Source organism: Hirsutella rhossiliensis, assembly GCF_020360975.1.
Source record: "Hirsutella rhossiliensis strain HR02 chromosome Unknown scaffold00014, whole genome shotgun sequence".
Lineage (NCBI taxonomy): Eukaryota > Fungi > Ascomycota > Sordariomycetes > Hypocreales > Ophiocordycipitaceae > Hirsutella > Hirsutella rhossiliensis.
In genome coordinates this window covers 639578-666560 of record NW_025408680.1, presented here as the reverse complement: position 1 = coordinate 666560, position 26983 = coordinate 639578, and the positions used below count along the sequence as shown (strand labels likewise).

At 57.5% G+C, this 26983-nt stretch overlaps 6 protein-coding genes across 6 annotated transcripts; 1 reads left to right on the top strand and 5 right to left on the bottom strand.

Moving 5' to 3' along the window:
* Positions 1 to 302: 302 nt before the first annotated feature.
* HRG_09946 (putative nitrate assimilation regulatory protein nirA) lies at positions 303 to 2045 on the bottom strand (the record flags this gene model as incomplete). Its single annotated transcript, XM_044868417.1, has 4 exons — positions 303 to 762; positions 873 to 1131; positions 1186 to 1325; positions 1408 to 2045. 4 exons carry the CDS (start codon positions 2043 to 2045, stop codon positions 303 to 305), a joined length of 1497 nt encoding a protein of 498 aa, XP_044716414.1.
* Positions 2046 to 3955: 1910 nt separating this feature from the next.
* On the bottom strand, positions 3956 to 5750 carry HRG_09945 (PIF1-like helicase domain-containing protein; the record flags this gene model as incomplete). Its single annotated transcript, XM_044868416.1, has 5 exons — positions 3956 to 4125; positions 4176 to 4347; positions 4402 to 4780; positions 4845 to 5281; positions 5502 to 5750. 5 exons carry the CDS (start codon positions 5748 to 5750, stop codon positions 3956 to 3958), a joined length of 1407 nt encoding a protein of 468 aa, XP_044716413.1.
* A 167-nt stretch (positions 5751 to 5917) lies between these two features.
* Positions 5918 to 8051, bottom strand: HRG_09944 (PIF1 protein; the record flags this gene model as incomplete). The annotated part of the gene is made up of 7 exons (XM_044868415.1): positions 5918 to 6250; positions 6328 to 6388; positions 6449 to 6540; positions 6736 to 6968; positions 7034 to 7504; positions 7591 to 7603; positions 7794 to 8051. 7 exons carry the CDS (start codon positions 8049 to 8051, stop codon positions 5918 to 5920), a joined length of 1461 nt encoding a protein of 486 aa, XP_044716412.1.
* A 3996-nt stretch (positions 8052 to 12047) lies between these two features.
* Positions 12048 to 13194, top strand: HRG_09943 (uncharacterized protein; the record flags this gene model as incomplete). The annotated part of the gene is made up of 3 exons (XM_044868414.1): positions 12048 to 12424; positions 12482 to 12635; positions 12757 to 13194. 3 exons carry the CDS (start codon positions 12048 to 12050, stop codon positions 13192 to 13194), a joined length of 969 nt encoding a protein of 322 aa, XP_044716411.1.
* Positions 13195 to 14539: 1345 nt separating this feature from the next.
* Positions 14540 to 17549, bottom strand: HRG_09942 (reverse transcriptase (RNA-dependent DNA polymerase) domain-containing protein; the record flags this gene model as incomplete). The annotated part of the gene is made up of 7 exons (XM_044868413.1): positions 14540 to 14851; positions 14898 to 15276; positions 15347 to 15745; positions 15795 to 15811; positions 15856 to 17378; positions 17445 to 17467; positions 17533 to 17549. The coding sequence occupies 7 exons, from the start codon at positions 17547 to 17549 to the stop codon at positions 14540 to 14542; spliced, it is 2670 nt and encodes an 889-aa protein (XP_044716410.1).
* A 4455-nt stretch (positions 17550 to 22004) lies between these two features.
* HRG_09941 (bZIP transcription factor domain-containing protein) lies at positions 22005 to 22757 on the bottom strand (the record flags this gene model as incomplete). Its single annotated transcript, XM_044868412.1, has 1 exon — positions 22005 to 22757. The coding sequence occupies one exon, from the start codon at positions 22755 to 22757 to the stop codon at positions 22005 to 22007; it is 753 nt and encodes a 250-aa protein (XP_044716409.1).
* Positions 22758 to 26983: the final 4226 nt, after the last annotated feature.

Here is a 26983-nt window from a genome sequence, read left to right as displayed (position 1 = left end):
GGCGTAAAATGCACCCGCTCATCTAACTCGCTTCGTATGCCCAGAAAACGGATAAAACCGCAGCTTTGGCAATTCGTTGAACCTTTTTGTCCCTTTGTCCCTTATAACTCCTCACGCTCGAAAGAAAAGGAAGGGCATGTCTCGCACTGCTTTCTCAAGAGAGGGTTGCTTTTCGTAAATGTCAGCTTCACCCCACGCTTGGGTGCTTGGCCCATTAGTTCTGTAAACTCCTTACGCTCGAAAAAAAAAAGCAACCCGTAAATTCGACTTGGGGCTCGTGGCTCGTGAAAACAATGCACCGCTTAGCTAGCGTATCCTCGAAGCATCTTCTCTGCGGATGAGGCCATTCGGTGGTTGGAGCTCATCTCCGCCAGCAGCTGGCTCGCGTGGGCCATGATGGGCAGTTTGGCGGCAGTCGGCGAGGGCGAGACGTCTTGATAAGTGCCGAACCCGTCCACGCTTGAAACATCCGAGTCCGTCGCCAAGGACAATTTCCTAGGCGGAAGCGGTTGCGATGCATGCAGGGCTATACCGTTGCATGTCGATTCCATTGTAAGCCCTGCGATGCCAGAGGCACAAACAAAATAGGGGACGAATGCGGAGACACGTCCAAGGGTAAAGAGCCTGCTGTAGGACTGCGATAGGGCAAGGATCGACTGTGCCGCCTGGAGACAGATTTCGCGGGGACGGACGTCGGAATCGGCCAGGACAAGGTTGGCGAGAGGACGGAACAGACAGAGTAGGCAGAATTGGTAGTACATGCTACATGCGCAAGGTCAGCCGGATGTTGCTGTCTCTTCCCCCCCTGCGTCTCTCGCTCTCCTCTCCCGTCCTATGAACCGAGTTCTTGGGTCTGTGTATTCTGTACTTACTGGATAAAGAGTACAAAGGGAGTGTCGCTGCCGTCCGTTTTAAGCAGGGAGAAGAACCCCTCGTACCAGTCAAGACATTTGGTATACACAGCCATGACCTCGCCCGTGCCAAATTGTCCGTTCGGGGTATTGGCGGCCGAGGCGAGCTTGTACACCCATTCCGTGAGCTGGAATACTCTTGCTGGAATGAGCTGGAGATTGCGCAGTTGCGAGCCGCGTGCGTCCAAGGCGAGGTCTAACGCTGTGTTACTCTGCGGCTCTTTGTTGCAGGCCACTTGGGATACAATCCCAGAGTATGACTCCGGGCACTTACCTGGTGTAATTCCACTGCCGCACTGGCCGCCGAACAGGTACTCGGCCCTGCACGAGGATTGGTCTAGAAATATCGAGTCGTCTTGTAGCCTGTGATTCGTGGACATGTTGAAGACTTGGCCCGTCGTGAGACGAAGTATGCTGTGTGCAAAATCTCATCAGATCATACGAGGGGCCTCCAGGTCCGCGCGGAGGGAACGGGGACTGCAACTGATTCACATACCGGATCAGGGACACGGCGCCGCAGTACGAGGTGGCCCGGACCTTGGCGTACTCCTCGGCCTCGGCGCCCTCCAGGGGTTCTTGGAGACACAGATCGGCAATGCGAGCAGCAAAGGACTCGGCCAGCGCCTGAGCCTCGGCCTCGCGCCCGCAAGTGATCTGGTAGAGCGAGAGGATCCCAATGGCCTGTATGTCCGGGAGGTTCGTCGAGTGTCCGGTTCCGTGGATAATAGCGTCGGCCTCGTCGAAAAAGGTTTTGCTTCCGCACTTAAAGCCGGGACCCGGGCTTTCCGTCTCGTTGTTGGTCTCGTGGACCACGCGGGTTGCCAGGGCGAGGAGCGCGTTCACCAGGGCCGAGGAGCAGTACCGGGTCGAGCCGCTATAATAGTCCCGTAGAAAGGGGTCTTTGCACATGAGGCAGAAAGGAAGGTAGTCCCAGGTGAGGAGAGCGTCGAGGAGCTGCCGCACCGAGGCCACCGTCCACCCTATCCGCGTCCACCGGTCGGTTTGCGCGTGCGATGCGCCGTCAAAGGGCAGTGACGAGATAGAAACGGGCGTTGCCAGGGCCGGTGTCAAGGTCGCCTTGGGCGCCTCGGTCAGCGTGCTGAGGTCGCTCGAGCCTGAGGCAGAACGGTGCATCGTGGGCGATGGCAGTTGGCTCAGGCAGTGGGGGCAGATGGCCTCGTCGAGATTGGAGCCGGAGGAGCCAGCCGTTGATTCCTGCCCGGCTCCATCCAACGAACGGCACCCGTTTTCGCCGTCCAGGTGCGCCAACTCCTGCAGGATGGCTCGGCGGGACTTGCTTCCCTCGACCAAGTCCTGTATAAAGGCATTGCTGACTTCGACGTCTTTGATTGAATAAATTGCGCGGAGCAACCGGTCGTTTTCCTCGTTGCACCGCCGTAGACGGTCGATCTCGGCTCGTAGGTCGTCTTTGGATTCGCGTCGCGTGTGGTCGTATACGCATCCTTCCCCGGCCTCGTCGCATCTTTTACACGGGGCCTGGCCGTCACACTAGAGAGCGAGAAGCTGGTCAGTGAAACAAGCCCAGCTAGGCGGAATCCGGGATGGGACAGACGACCGGGGGCGTCCTTGGCATAGGGTGGGCTATCGACTGACCTTTGCTCGCTTCTTGCGGCACCTCTGACAAGCCATTCGTATCTGAATTCGACGGGGCATTGTCTCTTGCAGCCCAGTGCAGTAGGAGCCCGTGGAAAGGAGCTGCCTCTTTAAGTACGGTGTCCCTCAGTATCGTGCCGGGAGGTCAGACCCTGGGGTATCTGGCGTCGGAACGCTTGCTACCAAGCCGACATAGCTTAAGCGTCACGGCGAGTTGGTGGTCGTGGCCGCGATCGCCACTACGGCGACTGTCCATAGCAAGCTTTAACGTGCCGGCCGCAAGGCGTTGCCTGTACATATGTATGCGTATGTATGGTACGTATGTACGCACGCTTGCCCTGCTGGTCTGCCTGAGCTCAAAGGAAAGGGGAACAAGGTTTGGTGATTGGCTCACCACGGCACCGACACGGGCTGCTGCAACACACCCTCGCAAACGTCAGGCCGATCTCGAGCACGAGTGGGTCTCCTTCTGCAATTGCTCCCCCTGTCGAGGGTGTAAGAAACCATGACAAGTAGCCCAAGGTACCGAATACAGCCGAGAGACTTGTGACTGTAGCTGCTTGCCCTGTCTGTCTTCGTTCTCGGCTGGCATGGGCCCCTGGGGAATCAAAACAACCCCTCTGCGATTTGAGAGCTTGTCTCTGCTCGATGATTCTCCCTCACCTCTTGGCTCCATCAGACCGGTCATGTGTGTACGTGTACTCTCTCTTTTGCGCTCGAGTGACGATGAGTTCAAGCATGCTGTGTTAGACGAGGGCTTGAGCAGGCCCCCCGCGCCTGTATAATTGGACGAAAGCAAAAGGGTTTGAGAAATCAACTGGTCCCCAAGGACATATTTTATTTTTATTTTTTACTACCAGCTCGCCTGCCCCTTCCGGCGACACCGTGCACACGACCGGGCCGGCATGTCTCAGGCTTCGGCCCAAGTCCCGCGATTTTTCGCGACATAATGATGGCCAGGTTTGATCTCGGGGATCTTGATTTCGGGGATCGAGACAGAGATGGTTCACGGTGACGAGCGAATTGACTCACTCGGCCAAGTCCCTTTGTCTTCCTTTTTCTGCACAAGGCCTAAGAGCAGTGATATCTCCGGCACGAAGGGAGGTGGTTATTCGGTCCCCTCGTAAACATTACAGTGCGTCGCAAACCCTATCCGTATGCCTTGAGGAACGAAAGGCCTTCTAACGTGTGCCTTGAGGAACGAAAGGCCTTCTAACGTGCCCCGCAGACCCCGCCCTCTCCCCCCAAAAGTTCTCCGCCCCTTGATTGGTCCCTTGTGATTGGTCCCTCCTTGCCTCCCTCCTCGTTGGTCGCTGCCCTTCCCCCGGCTTCTGTTGCCTTTTCGCGTGCCTTATCCCACCACTAGGCGCCTCCCACCCTGTCTGCCGCCTGCCGACTCTTCCCGCCTGCCGAACTCTTCATCGCGTCACCTAGCGCGGCCGCCTTGACTCTTCAGCATCACCGTCCAGCCAGCGCAACGCCTCCTCAACGGTCCTCTCGCTCAGTACCTCGAGCCTGGCCTGTGCGGCAGTCATCTCCTCGGGGACCCGGTTGCCCACCAAGTCTCTGTCCCGCACCTTGGACACGAGCATGATGCCGTCTAGAGTTCGGCAGCGCGATAGCTGCACGTACAGGCCGTACGGGTCGCACTGCGAGGGCACCACCGTTCCATCCATCTTCGTCGTCCGTGTCCTCGCAGCTCGAGGGCCACGCGCTCCAGCGTTTTGCCCTGCACCTTGTAGTCCGTGCACGCGAACGCTGCTGCGCACGGCAAACCCTTTCGGCTGACGTCGTTGCGTTGCCACGGCCTTTTTCGCTGGCACTGTATCTTAACGGTCATGGGTGTCAACAAGATCGTGCCCGGCGGCATCCCGACGAAGTGGAGATATCTCGTCGTCTCCGATTCGAGAATGATCCCCGCCGGCGGCCCGAAGTGGATCGTCATATCGGCCGAGATCCGATGCCCCGGGTACGCCTTGTCGACAATGACCTCCACCGCCGAGTAGCTCGCGCCGTTCACTAGCTTCAGCCCCTGGTGGGTGTTGTGGTTCACGACGATGGGCATCCCGGCCACGAACATGAAGACGGCCGGCACCGGGATCGCGCTATCGTCGCCCTGGTTGAGTATCATGATCGCCTCTTCCTCCGTCGGCAGCTCCTCCTTCCACTTGTGCTCGGAGATGAAAATGCGCATCGTCGACCGCTGCTGGACCCGGAACGCCAGGCTCGCCTCCATGTTCAGGTTCCACCGATTCCTATTGAGCGGCGTCACCACGGTGATGCCCGTCTCCCAAGGATCCGCCTTCCTCCCGGTAGCACCTTGAGTTGAGGAGGTTTAGATCCGTCCGATCCTGCACGCCTAGACGGATCCGCTTCAGCAGCCTCTGCAGCTCCGGGTCGCCGGCGGCGCGCATCTGCTCGTCCAGCATGACGACCGTCGTGAACCTCTTCCACAGTGCGTGCGCTTTGTCGTGCTGGTGACGCTGCTCGGCCTTGAACGAGTTGTCTACGTCCCACGAGATGGCCGCGCTAGGCAGGACGATCGACCTCTCTTGGACCGGCCGGAACTGCTGAAAATCTCCGCAGAAGAGGACGATGGGGATCCCCCCGAAATCTTGCCGCGATCCGCGAAGCCGGCGAAGCCGCTCGTTCACGGCGTGCAGCGTCCGCGCCCCGAGCATGCTCACCTCGTCGATGACGAGCACATCCTTCTCCTGCCAATCCATTCGAGACTGGCCGTGGATGAACCGCTCCGCCTGTTTCGGCAGCCGCACCCGTCAAGGTCTTTGACCATGTTCGCGCCCCCGCCCCTTGGTCTTTAGTGAACCCGCAGGCGGGTGGATCGTGATGCCGTTGATCCGCGCCGCCGCAGTCCCCGACGTCGCCGTGATCAGCAGACGATTCGAAAGGCTCTTTTACTGAACAGCTCGACGAGTGCCTCGATGATTCGCGACTTGCCGGTACCGCCCTCGCCACCGACGAACTGGCGCAGCTGGCAGGCATCGCCCCGTCGGTCTGCTGCATCAAATCGAGCTGGCGGCATATTATCAGAAAAGCGATGGACTGCCTCTTGTTCAGCGTCAGCCGTGTTGCCAACACCTTGCCCGCCGCGAGGAAGGAGGTTGATGGGCCAAACTGAACGTCCATTCCCGCCCCTGCGTCGATAGCGGTCTCGTCGGAGTCGGCCATCGTCATTTCGACCTCGTCCTCCCCGAAACCGGTCATCACCCTTCGCAACGCTGCGCGGCGATCGCTTTCCCAGGCGGCGGGCGTGCTTTGTATCCCTTGGATCATCCTCCTCTCCTTCGAGGCACTTACCTGCTGCGACTTGATAGCCTTGACCTGATCCTGCGGCGGTAGTGCGGCCCCGGAAAATACCCGCCCTGGCATGCTTAACCGCCTCTCCCTCGTTCGATCAGCGCCGTGGCCTCGAGCTCGGCCGTCGAGCGCAGCGCCGATTGCTGAAACCGACAGAGCTGCTGTATCATTGCCATGAGCTCCGGCGACTTGGCCGTCACCTGATTCGCTCCCACTGCACCTCGGACGACGTCGATGAGCCGCGTTGCGTCTCCGATGCTGTTGGGCTGATATGTCGCTGCAGACTCCGCGCCCGCCTCGCCTGCTCCACCCTCCTCGACGTGTGCGACCGTCGGGTCGCCATCGCCGGACGAGGCTGCCCATTGCTTGGCGTCGCGTTTTGCGTCTTCGGCGGATCGTCGAAGCAGCTGCACGTTGTCGACGAGACATGATATTCTCGGGGCCATAGCGTCTCGAGCCCGCGCCCAGATGCTGTTGATCTCACCTGTTCCTTCGCCCAGGAAGGACTCCACGGCACGAACAGCGCAAGATGCTGCACGGCTGCCCTTCAGGGGTGGGTTAGCCTCTCCGATAATGCCCGCTGACAGAGCAGTTGCCATACACACCTCCGGTAGCACGACTCGTCATCGTAGGTGAAGTCCTTGCTCAGGTAGCCGTCGAGGCAGACGGTAGCGTGCTTGCCCGGCCGCCTGAGCACCTGAACCCAGCGTCGTCCCGGCGCCCATCCATCCTCGAAAGACATCTCCCCAAGCCGCCCAGCTCTCGTCGTTGCCGATGCGTTTCAGTCTGACGATCGATATGTAGTCATACAGGCATAGGCCTTTCAGCAGCTCTCCCGGTGCTGGTACGCCTCGACGTGGGAGATTCTCAGGCCTTCTTCTTCGACGACGACCGACTCATCCAAGGTGTCATCCATAGCCGCAGCGCCACTGGCTTCTCGGAGATGCCGCCATCGCCGAAAGACTTCCCAGTACAGCAGAGAACAGTTCAGGTACGCCCACGCGCTGCTGTCGGTGAACTCGGCCGGATATCCGAGAAGGTGAGCGACGACCTCGACCTGTGATAGCGGACGCTCCGTGAACACGCGGTTCGCCACTCTCATCAGGAACTGTCGCGTCCTGTTCCCTTGACAGGGTCATCGGTGGCAGCGTCTCCGCCACCGTCCCGCCCTCCGTTGGCCGTGCCATCACCTGTTGAGGCGGCCAGGAGCTCGGCCGCGGCCGCCACACGCTTCCACACCGGGTCCTCCACCTTGGTCGCGTAGTTCGTGACATAATAGATGAGGGCCATTGTCTTGCGCTGCGTCGCAATGAAGGAAATATCATGGTTGTGCCGGAGCCCGACAGCAATAGCCTCGTTCCATCGATTGACCATGCTGTGTGTCCTCCGGATCTGCAGCACCCCGTCTGCCGTGAGGGCGGTCTTGTCGACTAACCTCCATGGCGCCTTGAACCGGCAGAGGTCCCCTTTCCGCCCTCCTTTGCCCAAGGAATACTTCACACAGGTCGGGCTATGCGTGTGCACCTGCGTCGCGCCGGCACAGAAGTTGGCCTCCTCAATAAACGCGGCCGAGAACTGCGCGGCGTTGTCCAGCAGGGAACCAATACCGCCCGTCACAGATCGCTCCGCTTGCACGGCGCAAAACTTTCCTGGTCCAGATCCTGCCTTGCACGTCAACCCGGCCCCACTTGGCCATCAGAAGAGTACTTCAGGCTCCCGGTGGCATATCTTAGGTAGGCATTCTTACCTCTGAGAAGACGCTATCGATGTATCGGACGATTCGCTCGCGATACGCCGCCTGATCCTCCCCGTGGATGTCGGCAAGCATCGAGCTGAGATGCGCGTTCCCGTGCAGCCAGAGCAAGCCGTGAACATGAAGCGCCCTCGTTCGTTCGTCTCCACGGCGCCATAGTACTTGCCGATGCGCCCGAATACCGACTCTTCACCGACCTTCACGTAATGATCGAAGAACAGCTTCATCTCGCGGTGGAAGAACACGGCCGAGCTCATGGGATCCGATATCGCCAGCCGTGCCCGCTTATACGCATCCCCAAGGCCTTCTAAGAACTCCTCGGCCGCGTCGGGATCGCGTGTGCGGTATGCCGCCAGTCGCAGCTTCACCGGGTTCGTAATGTCGTTCGGGTTGATGGTGAACCAGATGGCCGGCACGCCATATCCGACGATGAGCGACTGGATTTTCCGCCGCATATTGAGACGGACCTCTCGACATGGGCTGCCGGTGGCCGTAAAGCGAGAGGCTCCTGAGAAGCTCCTTCACGTCACCATCGGTCGTCTTACCCGAGCTCTCCAACTCGACCCTCGCCGCCGCTAGCCTTTCTGTGGTCATCGAACGCACGATGCGCTCTACCTTGCGGAAGTTCTTCCTCCCACACTCAACATGCTGACCCGGCGGTTCCTCGATCGCACCCCATGTTGAAGACGAGAAATGCGAAGATGTGGTGCAGTGCAAATCGACCACCATGGCGCCGGAGCACGATCTCGGCCCACGCCTGAAGGTTCAAGCTTCAAGACGATACGGGTCTCCGCGGCCGCCTCTGCCTCGACAGCCCTGCCTCGCAAGTTGGCCGTGACCTTCCCGCGTCGACCATGGTCTCTTCAACCAGCCTTGGTCCCCAACGCCAAATGGGAACAGGGTCGGGAACGTCCTGGCAAAGAAGGACGCCTCAAAGGAATCGGTAAACTCACCCCCCCGCGAAACCCGGATGTATGGCTCACAACCACCGTCGCCACGCCCCCGAACCCCCCCGGCTAGGGACCCGACCCACGCTCTCGGGCCCGCACGGCCGTCGTCGGCACCTTCACCAACAGCGTCACAGGCAAACTGCAGCTTCTCCACGTCCGCGACGTCTGGCGGTCCGTCGAGCGCGAACATGCCAGAAGACGTCACCTCGTTGATCGCTGGAACGTTCTGGTCGGGGCAGGCGTCACTTCCATCGCGAACCGCGCCTTCTCCGTTGGGCCCGTGACCTTCACCCTGGCCGCCGGCTTCTTGTCCTTGGTTGAGCAGGGCGAAGAGCTCCTCGATCTCCACCGGCCCTCCTCGTCCATGGCGCGTTCCGTGGGCGGCACAACGTGCGCCGTCCGCGCTTTCTCCCACCCAGACGGCTCGTTCCGCTCCATACGATCGCACACCGACGACGGTACCCCGTGTATCGAGTCTCCCCAGCTCTCCATCTCCGCCGCGTCGATCTCGATCTCGGCGTAGTGGGGGTTGTTCCGCTTCAGCCAGACAAGGGCCCTCTCGACCACCCGCCGCCTCACCGACAAGAGACTCGACAGGTCGCTCGGTGCCGGCTTCTCCGCGCCCTGCCACGAGATGTGGATCTCGTCCAGTGCTTGCAAAGGGGGCGGGAGCACTTTGGTGGCCAGCTCCTGCACATTGTTCGGAAACACCGTGATGTGGCCCTGACATGCCTCGGATACTTCACGCTCTGCCTCTGCCCGCCCGGAATGCTATATCTCGTGACAAACCCGTAACATGAGTTCAGCGAGATGAGCTTCTCTTCGACCGGCGTCAGTCCCTTGAGCTCATCGGGGAACATGTGCTCGCAGCCAAGGCGACTGTGAAGGTGGATCGCCGGCGACAGGCTCCTGCGCGCCAGGCATCGGCCACACTCGGCGCACACCGACACGGACTCGCCCTCAGGAAAGCAACTCCGGCATGAAAATGGTGAGCGGCCGCCCTTTGGTACGCAACTTGACAGCCAATGATCCCATGTAATCTCCCTCAACTCTCCTCTCGTACACTTGCGGTAGCACACCATGCAGGTCCGTATCGGCAACGTGCTCGCATCGTGGAACGCCTGATAGAAGTCTCGCACCGTCGACACCTTCCTCTCGAGCGGTATTGGCGTGCACCACGTCTGATCGTTAGACAATCTCTCCTTCAAGGCAAAGTCTTCCTCCAAAAAGCGCAGCACACTCGCCAGGTCTTCGGCCTGCAGCTCCCGTCTCCTATGCCTTCCGATTCCACTTCGGACCTGTTTTATCGGGCGCCCATCCCGGCTAGGAAGACGGGCTCTCTTCTCCCGCCTCCGGGACTGCCTCTGTCCGCGCAGCGAGCCGTCCGCTGCCTCTGCTGCGCCATCGTCCACACCCACCTGTGCCCTTGGCCGCCGAACCGGTCCCCGACGGAGCTTGGGCAAACCCCATGCAATCGATGCTGCAAATTGCGCCGTTCGTCTTAGGTCTTGGAAAGTCGTATCCTTGGGCTGGATAGGTCGGAGCGTCGGTCCCTTTTTCGAACGAACACCGGGACACCGCCGGTCGCCACCTTATCTCCCTGCCCGTCACCTTCAGGACCCTCTCCTGGGGCAAAACGGCCGATGAAGGGCGGACTGTTAGAGCCCACTGCCCCTGGTCTCCACGTTCTGTAGGCAACACGAACCTCGGAAGCGGACTCGGTGACTGACGTTGCGCGGAATTTCCGCTGCTGACCAAATTACGGACTTCCGTGCTCTGCTTGACCGCAAACCGCCTCGCGGCGGTCTTCTCGGCAGTGACTTTGCGATCGCCTCTGCATGCTTTCTCCATGCGGTTTCTTCGACCGCAGACTGCTTAGGCTGAATCAGCCGGAACGTTAATGCTTCATTCGCCACTGATCTGTATCTCCCGAACCGCCCCAACCTTGTCTCCCGTGCTCTGTGCCCCTTCTCGGGAGTTGCCCCTGTATCATCTCCGCACCCCGAAACAGGCACTCCCCCGTTCCTACCCTCTTCTCCATCCTCGACTGACAACGAACAGGCTCCACGGTGAGCGGCCGCCTCGCCTAGCTTCCCTGCAGGACTGTCCGCCATGCTACTGCCTCCTCGACGTCGACTAGCGTGGATTGGCAACAGGCTAGAAAGTTTTGGCTCCGGAGCACTTCCACTTGGATAATCTCGCTTCTTGGCGTACACTATTTCTTTCCGAGTGGGAAGCTTCCTAACGATCACTACTCTCATGGCCGTGGCGTTTCTTCCCTTATAATGCTTGCCTATGGTACCGAAGCGATGCAATACTACTACCCTTTGTAATCCCCATTTACCCTCCCTATGTGCGTCCACCGTCCCGGCCCTCGGCTGGTCTCCACGTGCGACCTGCTACCCCAGCTTTGCCAAAGGCGGCCCTTCCATCGCCGTGCTCTCTTTGCGCACTCCAGCGAATCCCTGGCTACTGCCGACCTCCGGCACATGGGGGTGGCCGCGCCAACCGCCCGCCGCACACTTCCAACCATACTCTCCGGCCCTTCCAACGCCGTCCCACCCACCTTGCGCATCAGTTGCTCCATCAATATCTGCCACTCCACCTCGTCGAGCAACAGCCAAAAGGCTGCCGGCGATAACATGTCCACGGTGTCCCTCGTGCAACCGGACTACCCGGCTAGGTTTGCTCCCTCGCCACCACCAACGTCGCATCAACGGCCTTCATGCTAAAGCGACAGCCAGGATCCCCCTGCCTGTCCTCTTGTAGTCGCTAGCCACCGGAGTCTCGACTTGCAGACCCTCTTGGAGTTCTCGTGACCAACTCGCATCCTCCTCCTCAGGTCGTCCCCTATATCCGACTTCACCGTGTCCCAATAGTGGACTCGACACGGTCGGCACCCGCCTCGCTCAGCCGCACGCAATGCCCATCCAACTACCGACGACCGTCAAAAAGGGACCCCTGCAATACTACCATAACCTCTTTCTTTCCTTCACTCTCATTCGTTATTGTCGCCTTTGCTATCTACTCCATGCAACGATGACACCGAAGGGTACTGCTGGACTTTCTTTCTCCGCAGACTTACCCACACTAACCTTACTGTTCGCCGACCTCCAACTTCTCGCGACATAGCCATCACCCCTACTCAACTTCCAACCCCCGGCTCCCTACTTCACTCACGACCATAGAACCAGATGGTCGAGACTGTTCAAGAACCTCGCCAGCTCATTCCCGCATACCCCCGCTTCTGATCTATCACCTAGGTAGCATTCTCTGACTCTTAAGTCTCCCCGACCCTAGCCGCGAGCCCTCTTTCGAGCAGCAAGAAAACCTGCTTTATAGGATGCCCACCTCCACTCTGCGTAACCCCTCATTTACACTTCCACGGTGACTACATCTGCCATGTTCTCACGATGTCGGCCTCCCAGCTCAACGTCGATACCTCGTCCTCCCGCGGCAACCTCTTGACAGCCAGAAAATGCTGGCGCCGACATGTCCATGATGGCCTTTGTCCAGCCCGGCTGCCCGGCTAGGTTCGCCTACCAGAATGAGCATCGTGTCAAAGGGCTCAACGCAGAAACCCTAGCGAGGGTCTTCCTTCCCACGCCCTCATGGCTGTCGACTCCGGAGTATGCAGCAATCCGGTCAGATACTGGCAATCCATCGACCTGCATCTTCTTCAGCCTTAATATTTCCATATACAACCAACAGATAATCTCCTCGGAATGGACCGAGCAATGGTTCTTCATGGTCGGCCGTGTTCATCCCTTTGCCCTGACGTGGGAAATCGAGCGACGTGATGGCTTGGAGTCGGACGATGATAACATCACAGAATACACCGTCCCCGCGCTTATAGTCCGCGATCACAGCTACCAACCGTGAGTCTATGCTCCAAATCTCTCTGTCGCCACTGCCCTCCCTGACGATATCCATAGAATTGTCACTCGCACCCTCAGCTCGGTGGATACTTTCCCAACGATACAACCCATTGTCTCCTTCACGGGACCTGTCATCGGCTCCGGCCGCGACCTCCTGCATGGAAACTCGGCTGCGGCCCTTGACGACACCCAGCTGAGCTGCTGCGGCTTTGTCCAGCTCTCCACCTTTATTTGTCCTGGGATTCCCGGCAAAACCCCCTTCAAGGGCTTTCACCCTTCAAGTTTTCGTCATCTTCCCCATTCACGCTAATCCTTGGACCTCCCTATGCAAGAATATGACCGAGAGGCGCGACAGCCAGTTCCAGTCGAACGCTCTCTTCACCTGTACGGGCAAAATCGCCGGCTTACTGGATCACCAGATCATGAAACATGCCCCGGCTTTCGACCAAGACTATATCTTCATCGTCGTCCCCGACACGTGGACTTTCCACGACAAGGCCATGTCCGGCCAGGCTTCTGCAACACAACTACTGCCGACGACACCCAAGAGCGCGGTCGGCAATCCCTCGGACTATAGCGTTGCGTTGGCCAGGTTTACCTCTACGAAGAAACCCAAGGCCGCCCAAAGCCCCGCCTCCCCCACGCCGCATGCTTCTGGCCCAGTCGATCCTTATGCTGGCATCAAGTCGGTCATTGCCCGATCCCTACCAAACCCCAACCAAGAGACCGCGACTTTCTCCCGAAACTTCCACCATAATCACCGACTGTGACGGTCAAGACTCCCAAATCCGATACCTCCTCCTTTCTGTCCCCGGAAGACCCCGCAGAGTCAGAGACGGACACCGAACAGGTCAATCACCAAGACACATCCGCCTCTGGCTCTATCAGACCTCCCGCGTCGATATCTTCCCGACCACTGCGCGCCCGACGTCCGCCCAAGAATATTCTCTGAACTTTAAAGCATCAAACGAAACAATACAACATGACAACATGTCTCATCATCCTCAAAATCAACTGCCAAAGGCTCGAATAGCACATTCTCTTCTCTTCTTGTTCTCCTTTTCATGAAGACGATCAAGTCAAAACTTCCCCAATATACTCCTTATTCTGTTTATACCTACGACTTATACCGGTAGCACATGTAAATTTTCCGAGCCTTCCACTCGCCCAGACATGCATTACCCACTCACATCTCTCTTCAACCCTGCCGTCTCTCCACGCCCTTTGAGTTTGCGCCTTTTTAAACCAAATTTTCCTCCAGCGGCCTAGCCTGCCTTCCCGACGCTCTGTCTCGGTTTCACTCACGATAATGCTCTACGTCTCTCGCCGTGTCTCGTATCTCGACCTCACTCTTCTTCCTGTCTCCTATCTACTGTCGCCAACTCTCTCTCTCTCTTCTGTAGCCAACTCTTCTCCGGTTCTCTTGTCGCCAAATTTCGTTCCGAAAGGCTTCTTTGCGCGAGCCGCGGCTGGCGAGCCTTCCTCTCGTACGCCATAGAGAGGCATCCTCCGGTGCGGCTGGCCCTCCCATTGGGCAGCGTAGCTCGAGTGCTGAAACATCATGATGGGGCTCGGCATACTGACCGAAGGGTGAGTCCGGCCAACAAGCTACTTCCTCGGAACATTAACGGGGCACATTAACTGTGCGTTCGACTCGCCTCGGTTGTAACCGCCCGCTGCTTGTTCCGCCCTCTCGCAAGACGTGGCAACCAGCAGGTAGCTTGGCCAGTGATGCGACGGGCGTTCATGGGGCAACGACTTGAGCCTCGTGACCAGATTATGATAGTGTTATGTCGAAAGTGACCAGCTCCTCGTCCGGCGATCTGGACACAGGGTGGTGCTGTGCCCAGCTTCTGTACAAACATCCATGTGCCCCTGACAACTGTGAAAGGCTGGCCCGGAGTTTATTCAACAAGCAGGTGCCTAGGTGTTGTCTATCTAGAGCTAAGGAGGAAAAGAAGCTGAACTCGAGGCGTAGCCTCGAGTGCGAGCTTATATTGCCCTTCTCGGAATGTTCTCGCAGCTTCTGGGTCCGCGGGCGGCCGGTGTTGCCACCGGGCACGACCCACCGGACCCGGTACAACCGGGTCCACCAGCCGGGCACAGCCCGTGACATTACCCCTTGTCCCCTCCGACCAGGTCGGCGTCTGCGGGTTCTTGCGTTCCTGCCAGCGTCTCGTACCTCTCCCTAGGGCCATCATTGGTCTTGATTGGCCCGTACTTGTCCTCGAATGCCTTCATCGCAATTGTTCCTTGCAACCACTCAACTGGCTCCCAAGTCGGCTCTGCGTAGCCCGTCCATCGCACTAGTGCTTGCCTGAATTCCCCTCGTCCGCGCTTCTTCCATCTCGCGCAGAGGATCTCGTCGACATCCCACAGATCCGTGCCGGACTCATCTTGTACCGGTGGTGGCTGTGCGTCATCTACCTTTGGCCAGGAGCCGGATCTTGATGCGCCCGCCGCAAAGGTCAACATGAAATCGCGGGTAAATTGAGCCACGAACATCGAGCTCAACAACGTGCGAACTAATTACCTTCGTGACTGTGTACTTGTGATGCAGCCAGTCGAGCTTCTTGCACGGTCGTGGCGATCTGTAGTTTGCCATCGAGAGCCACACCTTGTCACCAACTTCAAATCGCTCCGCAGGCTGTCGCTTTGCGTTGGCAGCCTCTTCTTGTTGTTGCTGTGAGGAGGCCATCACTGCTTGCATGTACTCATTGACCTCCTGCAGGCGACTGAGTAGGCTATCAGCTCTGCTTTCCTCTCTATGCCTCGGTGGCTCTTCCGATTCCTCGACGCTGATGGGATCGACGTGGTAACCATGCTCAGCGAAAAGGGGCTGATCTTGGTCGCTGCGGATTCACGATTGTTGAGTGCCAGCTGCGCGGCAGGGAGCAGTTCTCCCAGTCGTCCTGCACGTACGACACGTAGGCTCTCAGGTAGGCCTCGATCTCCTGGTTCATTCTCTCTGGCCCTCCGTCCGTCTGAGGATGATAGGCCGTGCTCAATTTCTGCGTGACACCTGCAAGACGGCAGAACCTCTTCCAGAACCTACTTAGCCAGTTGCTCCCGCGGTCGCTGACGATGGACCGTGGCATTCCGTGAAATCGGTAATGACACTGGAGAAAACGGTTTGCACACGGCTCAGCTTCCATGTTGTCCATCACCTCGAGGGTCACAGCCTTTGTCAGTCTGTCCACAATCACCCACAGGTACCTTGCCTTGCTCGGTCCAGTAGGCGGCAGATCTGTGATGAAGTCCATGGACAAATGGCTTCGGGGTCGATCTGGAATCGGCAGAGGCTTGAAATCCCTTTTCGATCTGGCGCCAGATGTGTGCTCTGCCGCAGGTGTCGCAATTGGCTACGTACCGGCGAACCAGCTGGGACTGCCCAGGCCAGTAGAATCGCCGAGCCGCAATAGCCAGCGTACCTTCCTGCCGGGATGACCGGTCGCAACAGAGTCATGCGACTGCTGCACAATGCGGGTTCTCAACTGGTCTTTCTCAGCTTCCTCCTGGTTACCCTCCTCTCCGGATCCACCCGGCACCCAAATACGGTCTCTGAATGTCAGCCTTTTGCCTGCGTCGATCGCACATTCTGAAATCTGGATCTTCAGGCCCAGCGAGGGCGGGAAGGCACGCTCGCGATCGCGGACTGCCTTATAGGCTGCCCGGAATATCGAGTCCTTCGCCACCGTTTCGTCCCAGAGTTGCTGCAGGTCCGCTACCTCGAAGACCTTCATCTTCGGCAGGGTGGATGCCTCTGAACAGTCAGAACTCATCGCGTTGATACATGCTCTTGTCGATGATGGAATGGCACTATCCGGTATCAACTGTATCATTCTTCCTTGTTCCCGCTCGTCGTCAATGCCCTGTGGCTTGTCTTGTTCACGGCGGGACAACGCATCAGGCACGACAGCCTCGCTTCCCGGTCGATACTCGAGCTTGAAGTCGAACTGGGACAATTCGGCTGCCCAACGGCTCTGCCGTTCCGTGAGCTTCTGGCGTGTCATGAAATACTCCAGGTTGCGGTGATCGGTAAGGATTGTAAATGGGCCGCAGCTCCTAAGTTCGGCGTTCCAGTTGTCGAGACATCTCATGATGGCAAGCATCTCCTTGTCGTGAATGGGATAGTTGTACTCCGCTGGCGAAAGTCGCTTCGAGAAGAAGGCGCATGCGTGTCGACGTCCATCTGGGCCTTCCTGCGACAGGACGCCTCCCAATGCGTAGCCTGAGCAATCCGTCTCCAAAAAGGTCGGGAGGCTCGGGTCCCACTGCTTGAGCACCGGTGACTCGCAAAATCGTCGCTTCAGCTCCTGAAACGCCTCGTTCTCCGCTCGTCCCCAATGAAAGGCAGTTCCTTTCTTAAGCAGGGCATCCAGAGACTGCGTGATCTTGGCATAGTCGGGGATGAAGATCCGGTAATAGTTGGCGAAGCCCAGAAAGCTTCTGACACCCTTCACCGTGGTCGGGGCCTCCCATTCGCGGATGGCGCGCTGCTTTTCGGGGTCGCAGGCGATTCCTTTCCCTGCGTTGACGATGAACCCAAGGTATTTGACCTCTTGTACCGAAAACTCGCACTTCGCTGGGTCTAGGTGCAGCCCAGCGTCGGCGAGTGCTTGGAGAACTCGTCGCACCTTAGCCTCATGATCCGCCTTCGAACCGCTCGAGTAGATCAGTACATCATCCAGGTACGCTGTGACAAAGTCGTCCAGCCATTCGCGCAATACACTGTTCATGTATCGTTGGAATGATGCCGGGGCGCCGCTCAGGCCGAAAGGGCACACGAGCCACTCGTAGAGCCCAAACCTCGTGCGAAATGCAGTCTTTCCCTCATGTCCCGGAGCCATGCGGATCTTATGGAAAGCGGCCACCACGTCCAACTTGGTGAACCACTTAGCCTTGGCCAGATTCTGCAGGGTCTCCGCGATGAGGGCAGTGGGTATCGGTCGCGCTTGGTGATTGCATTCAGCGCTCGGTAGTCGCAACAAAATCGCAGCCCTCCATTCGGCTTCCGCACGAACAGCACCGGCGCGGCAGCCGCTGAGCTACTCGCTCGGATGAATCCTCTGTCCAGCAGGTCTTTCAGGGTCTTTCGCAAGACCAACAGCTCTTCTCGTGACATGTTGTAGAGTGGGCCCCACGGAAGGGTGGCTCGTTGCCGTTCTTGTCAGGCTGCAGGTTGACTTCATGATCCACACCCGGTCGATGTGGCGGCAGCTTCATTGCCTCTCCTGGTGAGAATAGGTCGCGGAATTCTTTCAGCACTTCTGCCGGGACCTTCTCGCTCGGATCGACTGGCGGCTTCGGCTGAAGCGCCTCTCTATATCCGACAAACTGATTGCATGAATCGAGATCGCGTTGCACTTCTTGCGTCTCTTTGCGCGTCGACATTCCGCCGTGAATACGGCTGCCGACACGAGTCTTGCGCTTCGAATCGCGCGTATCTTGGCGGGCTCTTCCTGCCCAATGAGGCGTATCGTCACACCTGCCCTCCCATGGTACATTCGCTGCTTGGCAGCATCGTACACGACGTGATTTCTCTCCATCCAAGGCCGGCCGAGGAACATGTCCTGGCCCAGGCTTGGGATCACGTATGCAAAGACACGTTCGTCAAATCCAGCTGTCTCGACCACAACAGCCACGACCCTGGGGATATGACACTCTTCGCTGACTCTGAGAATCCCCCAATTTCTCGTGGTTTCGAGTCGACGAAGGGTATCCGCAGCTTCCGAACAAGGGCTTCGTCGATCACGGCATAGCAGTCACATCCACAGTCGACAAGGGCGCGTATTCGATAGCCTCGGTTTACCCGCGCGTTGACTAATACAGTCCGACTATTCATTCGTGGCTTGAACGCTTCCCAGTCCCGGATGTCTGCCTTTGCAGGCCCCGGCGCCCGCTTTCGCCCGGGGCTAGTCTTTTCCCGCCGACTCGTCCTCACTGGATGCTGCGGTTGATTCCGAATCATCTGCGGCATCGGGCTTCTTCATGCGCGCAGCTTTAGGTCGCTGTTGCTTCCCTTCGCCAGGAAAGACCACCTGGGCTGGGCAGTCCACGATAAGATGATCCGTCCGACCACAGCGATAGCAGCGGCGCTCATCCTTCGGCTTCTTATCGACATGTCGACGACCCTTCGACTCGTGGCCAATACGGTTGATGTCCGTCATCTTAACATCTCCGTCGGGGTCCTCCGGTTCCTCCTTGGGTCGTTGCCTTGGTAGCTGTTGAGGCGTCCGCTCAGTCGACGTCGGCTGCCTACCGGGTTTCAGTCTCTCAATCTGCCCGCAATTTCCTGAACTCTCGCAAGCCATCCCTGGTAGTCGTCGGGTAGGACGGCTGTGACCAAACTCTCTTGGAGGCGTGCATTTATTGCGTTCTCTAGAAATACGATCTTTGCACTGTCCGGCCAGTCTGCTCCCCCGGCTTCAGCTAATGCCTGTTCGAATCGGGGAAGGAAGGACGCGAGAGGTTGGTCTTCGCGCTGCCGCATAGTTCTCAGCGTGGCAGCAGCGCGGGATTGGATGTTGCTGTCCTGGTAGGTTCGGTCGAGGTATCGCATGAACTCTTGGGGTCGTAGCTACCCCAGGGCCTCCGCGGCGTAAAGGTAGCGACCACTTGCTGTGGTCGCTCGTCCAAACATGAGTTGATGAGGTACCAAAGTTCGCGATTTCCACTGTAGTAGTGTGCATCAAGGTCCAGCTTGTCTCGCATCTGCCTGGCCCAGGCGGAGTAGCTCTTCCGTGAGCCGTCATACTTGGGTGGGTTGGGCAACGGTTTCCGCATTCCAGTACCGCAGGTTTTGGGAGGGCGTGCCCAAGCCAGGCGTGCTCTCGCCCAATCCTCGTGCCACTGGCGGCGATTGCAAGTCGGCGCTCTGCGGCTGCGCTCGCCCGAGTTGCTCCATCAGCAAGGAAAGTTGGTCCTGTAGAGGGCTGAGAGTCGCATTGACCGCTTCTTGAATGCGTTGGTCAATCCATTGCTGCTGGAGACTTGGGCTCTCACTCTGCTGGTCCATCCTGACGAGCAGTCTGCAGCTTGCGGTATTTAGAAGGAGCTCTAGATATGTGAAAGGCTGGCCCGGAGTTTATTCAACAAGCAGGTGCCTAGGTGTTGTCTATCTAGAGCTAAGGAGGAAAGAAGCTGAACTCGAGGCGTAGCCTCGAGTGCAGCTATATTGCCCTTCTCGGAATGTTCTCGCAGCTTCTGGGTCCGCGGAGCGGGGCCGGTGTTGCCACCGGAGCACGACCCACCGGACCCGGTACAACCGGGTCCACCAGCCGGGCACAGCCCGTGACAACAACGAAGGTTTTGTGTCGAGGGACTTGCTGCAATAGCATGCCATCCCGAATCCCGATGCCGTCGATTCAAATATGCGGGGCCTTGATGAATTCCTTGCAGGCTCAGCATGCATGAGAGCAGGCTGGAAGTCAAGGATGGGTAGCTGAGCTGGGATTCTGGAAGCTGTGGACCAAGATCACGTTGGCTCCTTGTGACTGACTTTCAAGGGGTTCTTGATCGACCATCATAGGTCATGCATGTCTAGCAATCCAACCACGCCAGCGGTTATTGCGACCACAACTACAGGGACTCGAAGTGCCACTGTTCCGTGGACGACAGCTTCATGAAGACCGAGACACGCCCTCGAAAGCGCCATCGGAGGCACCGCCCTCGACCAAGCTTCAAACGAACTTGCTAAGCATGACGAGCCCACAGGTCCTCACAAGACGGCGATAGAATCAAGAAGAAGGTGTACCCGTGGTGCTTCGAGGCGAAGGATGACGCTACAATGACGTGAGCAGGGGAACCACAAGACTGGACGGTGCGGCTACAAACATTAATTTCGATGCTGCATGGTCATGTAATATCAACCAAGCTCATGAGCCTCCACAAGCACGTCTGTGTCGAAAGCAATATGTGTCGCCTCCAACTACGCTGCCCACGAAACCAAGTTAGAGTATCTGGGTTAAGTCAAGTAGAACCTCTTGAACTTTGACGACTGTTCTTCTCGAGAAACATCATGTGTCCGTCGCCATAGATGCCAATCTTGCCTAGCTCTATGCTCCGTATTAGAGCACGGGCCATATTGAATCCAATACACTTTTTCTTATTATTACACGTTGAGCACGGCTCAGAGTAAGTAGCCTGGTCAACCCTACGGGTTCGGAAGGTTAAGGCTGACCCTGGACTGGGCGGAGCTTCTGTCAAATGTCAAAGTCCAGATGAAGTCGCGTCCAATGACGTGCCGTACGATGATAGGGCTGAATCTTACGTCCCACAGGAAGCTTGACATGGTATTCTTAATGGTTGGAGACCGCTGACCACTAACATTGACGTCTGGAGCGCGGAGGGACCGGCTTTTGGGGGGTTGCCGATCATTGCTGACAGCCCCGGCTTGGTCGGTAAAACACGTTGAGCGTTCTCATTGCCTCGCTGATCCTGTTAATTTCTGTTACAGTCCAGGGCAGCTACCGTACAACCCTTGGGTCGTGCTGCTCAACGATGAGGCAGTCTTACTCGTACATGGCATGTACGGAGTATGTATCCCTGAGACCTGTTCAAAGATCCGCCCCTTTGTAGATAATGGTCATCCTCTTCAGTTGACGCCTTGTTGGTCTGTACAGTACGGGCGATACACTTATCAGAAGCCTGCCTACATGGTTGTACCATTTCGTGGCTGTTGCCACCTTTGCTGAAGCCAAGAAGAGTCGATTATCATGCTGTTACTTCTACACGAGACACAGGCACATCCGCGGAACTGCGTGGTACGAGTCAGGGGATGCGCCAAATTGAATTGGGATGCCTCATCGGACAACACGCTTTCGTGGCCTTGTTCAAGACGGCCGTGTCGAAAGTATAAAATATTGTCTCGAAGAAACCCTTCCTTGACGTCACCCTTCGGGCAGATGTGGCTTCTACGATGAGCACGTCCAGTTCGGCTGCCCCGATGCGTCCATGTACTGTAACCTCCTAACTCTTTCGGATGAAAGCGTGTGGTGGCTTGCATCCGATATCATCGCTTCCCGTGTCTTGTGGCGCATCTGCAAAATGATGTCGACAGTCGCTTCAGTTAGCCCTTGCCCGAATTTCTCCCGAAGCCGAGTTGCCACCTGACGCCCTCGCTCCTCTCCCCCTGAAGCTGAATCCGGACCTTGCGCCGTGTTTGTTGAAGCCTACGATGCTTATGTGACTAGGGACGAAGATAGAATCAGTTCCTTGGAGTATTCGCACGCTGGCAGAGCGCACAGGAGCATGAGAGGGCACCGCTATTGGGCTTCTCCTGGACGCCGACGGAAATAAAAGTGGACTGTGGCGTGTTGATGCATCACGAATTTCACGTGGGCCCATTGAGTGCGTCTGAGATGGCGAACTCCCCCTGACCTGGGCAGGAACCGGAACGACTCTACAAAGCCGCATGGCACAAGAGAGTCAATGTTCGTCCATCACAGCTCTTTCGTTCATAGCTTCAATATTTATAAGAAAAGTTTTCCATCAAGAAATAAAACGCGGTGCTTCGGTGTAAAGAGCTGAGCCCCCTAGCCCCTGGCCGCACCGCACCGAAGCACCATTAATGGCCCTGCTAGGCCTCCAAGCAGTCACCCGTCTTCTTGGCAATCCAACTAGATGCAGATTCCCTGAGATATTCTTGGATCAATTCACAGTCGCAGTTCCCATGCTGCATGAGCATATTCTTCAGAGCATGCGTCTCCGCCACCAGGTCCGAGACGGTGCTGCAGAGCTGTCGATGTCTAGCCTCGAGCGTCTCATGCATGCTCTTGAGCTGTGTAACATCCCTTTGTTTCTTGGAGCGACACTTGTCTGCCGCCATGCGGTTCTTCTCTCGGGCTTGTAAAACTGTGGGGTTGTATGGGGCTTCGATACTGTTGCGCCCTGGGCAATTCCCCTTGCGCTCGTGCGCTCGCTGAGAACTTGCTGTAGTCATGGAAAGCATTCCATGGTCCTTGCGGAGAGGCGACAGAATTGCTGGCAGCGAGCCAGGTGAGGCGGAGTCTTTGGAGTCCGAATCCTGCCCCGGATGGCACGACGCGGCATCGATATCGTGGACGTCTGATCCAAAATCCTCACTGACGTAAAGGTCCCCAGGTATGAAAAATTGGTCGTCTAAGCTTCTAATAAAGCTATCGTCGAGCCATGGGAACCCCTTGTTGGACTGAGAGAAGCAGTATGTTGTATTGTGGAGTGCCTCCTGGCCCGGAAACCCTGGGCCCGACTCAAAGCTTGTACCCAATTGACTTTCGCGGAGCGCTCCTCCGACAGCTCTGATAGGGCGGATGTCGTTGAAATGGGCTTGTATCCTAAAGTGCTCGTTCATTGCTGGCTTGTAGCGAGGCGAGGCTTCGTGGACTCATTGGTATACAGGAGCAGGCGGCTTGGATTCTTGTCCACTGGATGATGAATTACGAGGAACGAGAGTCTCAAAGTTTTCAGGTAGTATTTTAAAATCTTGGAAAGGCTGTCGAGGACGTGTTGTCTCAGCTCGTACAAGTACGAGCCGAGAAACCCATGTGTGGACAATGCATCACTGCGCGGCAGCCCGGGCAAGTCCTGTCCGTCACTCTCTACATACAGCCAAGGCGGCCGTCAAGCTGAATGCAGTAGCCGTGCTTGAGAGTGCTCCTGTAAATCACGTCTTAAGAGGTGCGCCATCGAGAAGGGGACATGGGGGAGCGGGGAGGGCTGGGAAGGGGGGGAGGGGGTTCAAAGTCTTTGTACGGCGAAGGATCGATTGGGAGCCACCCACCACCATACACAACCAGAGTTGGAGACGCTTGGTTCTGCAGCGTCCGGGGAAATCACCTGGAAAGTTGAATATGACCTGCAGCGACTGTATCAAACAGGTACCTGCTCAAAGTTGAATACTTCCAGCGTTGATTACGATGTATATGTATCCGCAAACAACACCACAAACTGGCGCCAGGGGCGGAGGACCTTTGTAGGGGGGGCCTTGTTTTCGGCTCTCAGGGGTGCCACGCATTGACCTAGCCCCGGCAGCATCATGTACGCTTCCGACAACTCATGAGCAGTGAGGCGGGAAAGGTTTACCTGATTCCTGTTTGGCAGCTGCCAACTTCTGTGTTCATGGAGAGACCCCCTCGGCTCCATCCTTGCCTTCACCTCACCCCCTTCCTCGCAGTGATGCATCATGGAGTTCAGATCCAGCAGTCGATAGGCAATGTAGGGGCTGCTCTGCGGCATTTCAAGTCCGGCATGGCGTAGTGGAAAGCCCCTTTCATAATGCCAAGTAGCATCAGACCCAGAGGGCAATGGGGTTGCTGCGGACGTGCCCCGCGCTTCTTGACTATTGGTGCCTCGTCACAGAAACCTTGACCCAAGTACCTACGTACGTATAAGTCATTCTTCGGCATCGTGGGGGACGGAGGGGGTCTTGGGGCCAGAGCCGATTCGTACGTGCAAGCACCGAGGCTGGCTGTGCTACCCACACGCTACGTACAGTACATGTTAAGTTATATCTGTGCCGCTCAGGATCTGCTGCACAGAACTTGTGTACGCGTCTTGATTCAAGCATACACAGTTGTGCGGACGGCCGTGGTCAGGGTATCGGTGAGTCGCCGGCTCCGTCTCTTTCACGAGTGGTCGCCTCACGGGGCGGGGCGATAAACGTGAGCCTGGTATGTACAGTACATTGATGCGCCTTGCCTTCATTCATGTACGATCCCAATATCTCCGCGGGCGTTCTCCTTTGACGATGTTTGGCTCGACGAGCCCGGAGCAAGGGCCGCTACCCGCGCAATATGACCTCGGCCACTTCCACGTGCACGTCAAGGCTTCGTGCAACCGCGCACAGAGATCCGCGAGGACCTGGACAAATGGATGAAGCCTGGCATCATGGCTCACGCCCGAGAGGTCGGGCGGACATTTATTGATAGCAGTCGAGCAACCCCTGTTTATGTCGGCAGGGGCGTAGTCGCTTATGTGTTCGTCGACGCTCAGTCCCTGCGGCCCAGGCCGTTGGACTTGGACATGGGCTCGCAAAGGGACTGCAGGCTAATTACAAGCAGACGACCTGCGGATGTCAACGCTAAGCGGGACGCTGTCTCATGTTTTATTTTTTCCTCGACAGACATTGGCCGCCTCTTAGTCAAAGTCTAGCATGCAGCCCGTTATTGGCCACGAGAGCCGGAGGCAGCTCCGTCCAAGTTATTGGACAGAAATCCCTGTCGAGGAGACGATAGACGGTAGAGAGAGGTACTGGTACATGGTCCGGACAAGCTTCCGTTGCTGTGTGATCGCCTCGGGCTGGCATGCAAATTCGAAAGGGGGGGGCGTGGGAGGCCGGCGTCGAGGTGACAACCCCCACAGAAGTAGCCGATGCCGTGCCATGTGATAATCTGGGGGCGATCGTCTCGTCTCCGGGAGCGAGCGTGACTTTGAGTGTTGGTAGTCGTCGTTGCGAGGCGGTTTCTGCTGGGCCCAGGCAAAGCGCAACAACATGAAGAGTCGAAGCCTCCATCGACTCAGGCTGCTTGCCGAGCCTGTCAGAGAGAACTGTCGATCATGTCGAGGCTTCAAGGCCTTCAATGCAGTCCAGCCTCATCGACTAAACATAATGGCACACTGCACTCGGAACCCTCTCCTTGAGCTTGCTTGGGCTCCTACTCCGGCTTCTACTTTTGAAAATGGAAACCAAAGCTGACGCCCTGGCTTCTAGCTGATCCGGCTCTCGTTGACAGCAGGGAAGCCTCAATCCCGCTTCGTCGTCGTCCAACCCGTATCATCTCCATTGGCCGCTTCAAGGCCGCCAAGGAGGGATGACTCCGTTGGTAGTGGCAGCCGATTCACGTATCGGCCCGGATTGCACACGTGAGTGCTGTCGCCGGCCTGCAGCTCGACGACTCCCAGATCTCGCGCATAGCCATGTACGGCATGCGAAGGTCTGACGCCGGATATGCTGCTGCTTGTACTGTATTGCTTCATCCCGGCACATGCTCTCACTGTTTCTCGAAGGCTCACATCTTCCTTGCCAGGCGATCGGGTCCACAGGTGGTCAGCCCTGGTCAGCCCTTGAGCATAACTCGTCGGCCGGACCGAAATCGACATGGCTCCGGAATCGAATCGTCGAATCGCCGCTTCATTGTTGATCTCCACATTGGTCGTGTACCTACCTGTCTGGGGATATCCAAAAAGGACTTTTTGCCTCAAGCAAAACGCCTCCCCAGATGTGACTAATACCAGACGCGAGCTTGTGTTGTGCAACGTGACGGAATGCATAGCATACGACCCTGATAGGCTCGGAACGATATCGAAAAAGATAGAGGGGGCTCAGCCATCCATTGGACCGCTGGGACGATTCACTCGGCTTGTCGACTGGGAGCGATCTTGCGGCTGCCATCGGATGTTTGCTGTCCTCGAGACCTGGGCTCGGCAAGCGCTGCGGTCGCCGGCCAAGGAGACGAAGAACCAGGCGAGCCTCTGAAAAGAAATGGTCGGTCGGAGACCAGACAAGCTCTCTATGAAGCCATTCCAGGAGATTTCGCATTGCCGAGATTCGTACGACGGACCCGGACTCCGGCCCCTGTCCGCCTTGATATCTCGAAAGTTGCGGCACGACACGCAAGACCTGGTCCGGTCATCTCCTCCCTGCTGCATGCACGGAACAACCCATCAACCTCCGCAACGTCCGTCTGCGCCCCTTGACCTGCAGAGCACCACCCCTGCCGACACTCGTCCGGGGAGCCGACATTCCACAGCCGGCGATCCCGATGCGGCCATGCGCATATTCCCGTGCTGTCGCCCAGTCTCCGTTGGCTAGGGTTGGCGACGGCTGAAAATTGTAGCGATAGAGCTGGCGTGTTGGCGGTCGGTCCTTGGGAAGCATTTAGCCACCGAAAGGAGGGTTGAGAAATGAGTGATGCCAGAGTGATGGCATGACCTGGGGGGCCTGCTTCTCTTTTGTGCAGGAATCCCTCACCGAAGGTCCAGGAGGCCTCCAGTCTCAAGCCTCGATGTCAATTCTGGCCCGCCATTCGCCAGGACGATCAATGGCGCGCTGAAATAGACGAGTCTCGGCTGCAATAGATGTCTCTCGGATTGTCCGACTTTCCCATATACCAAGCCCCTGGCCTATCAAGGCAACGATGCCGCGCGTCGCGATGACCCGGCCCCGTACATGTGGGCAGCATGTCGAGGCCCCCCCATGTCGCCGCCACCGCGGGAGACGTCCAACCGGTCGGAGTTGGTCCTGGCTGCCAATCGCAGAAGGACTTCATTAAGACGACTTCCCTGTGGCAGCAGCCGGTGTCGATGCCAAATATATTCAAAAGAATGGATAGCCATGTGTCGTACGGTCCTCAGTTCCAGCGTACTCCATGCTTTATGTACCATAGGGGCATCGTCTCCGAAGCATTTGCCAAGGCTGGATGCCGATGGATTCAAGTCGTCAGAACTTGTCTTGGGCCGTCACGACCCGAGCTGCAAGGCAATGAGCGGAGACGCCGTCCAAGGGTCGTCTGGTCTGTGGCAACCTCGAATAACAGTCCACTGGCGTTCAAGGGCCGGGAGCAGACGACCTTCCGTCAC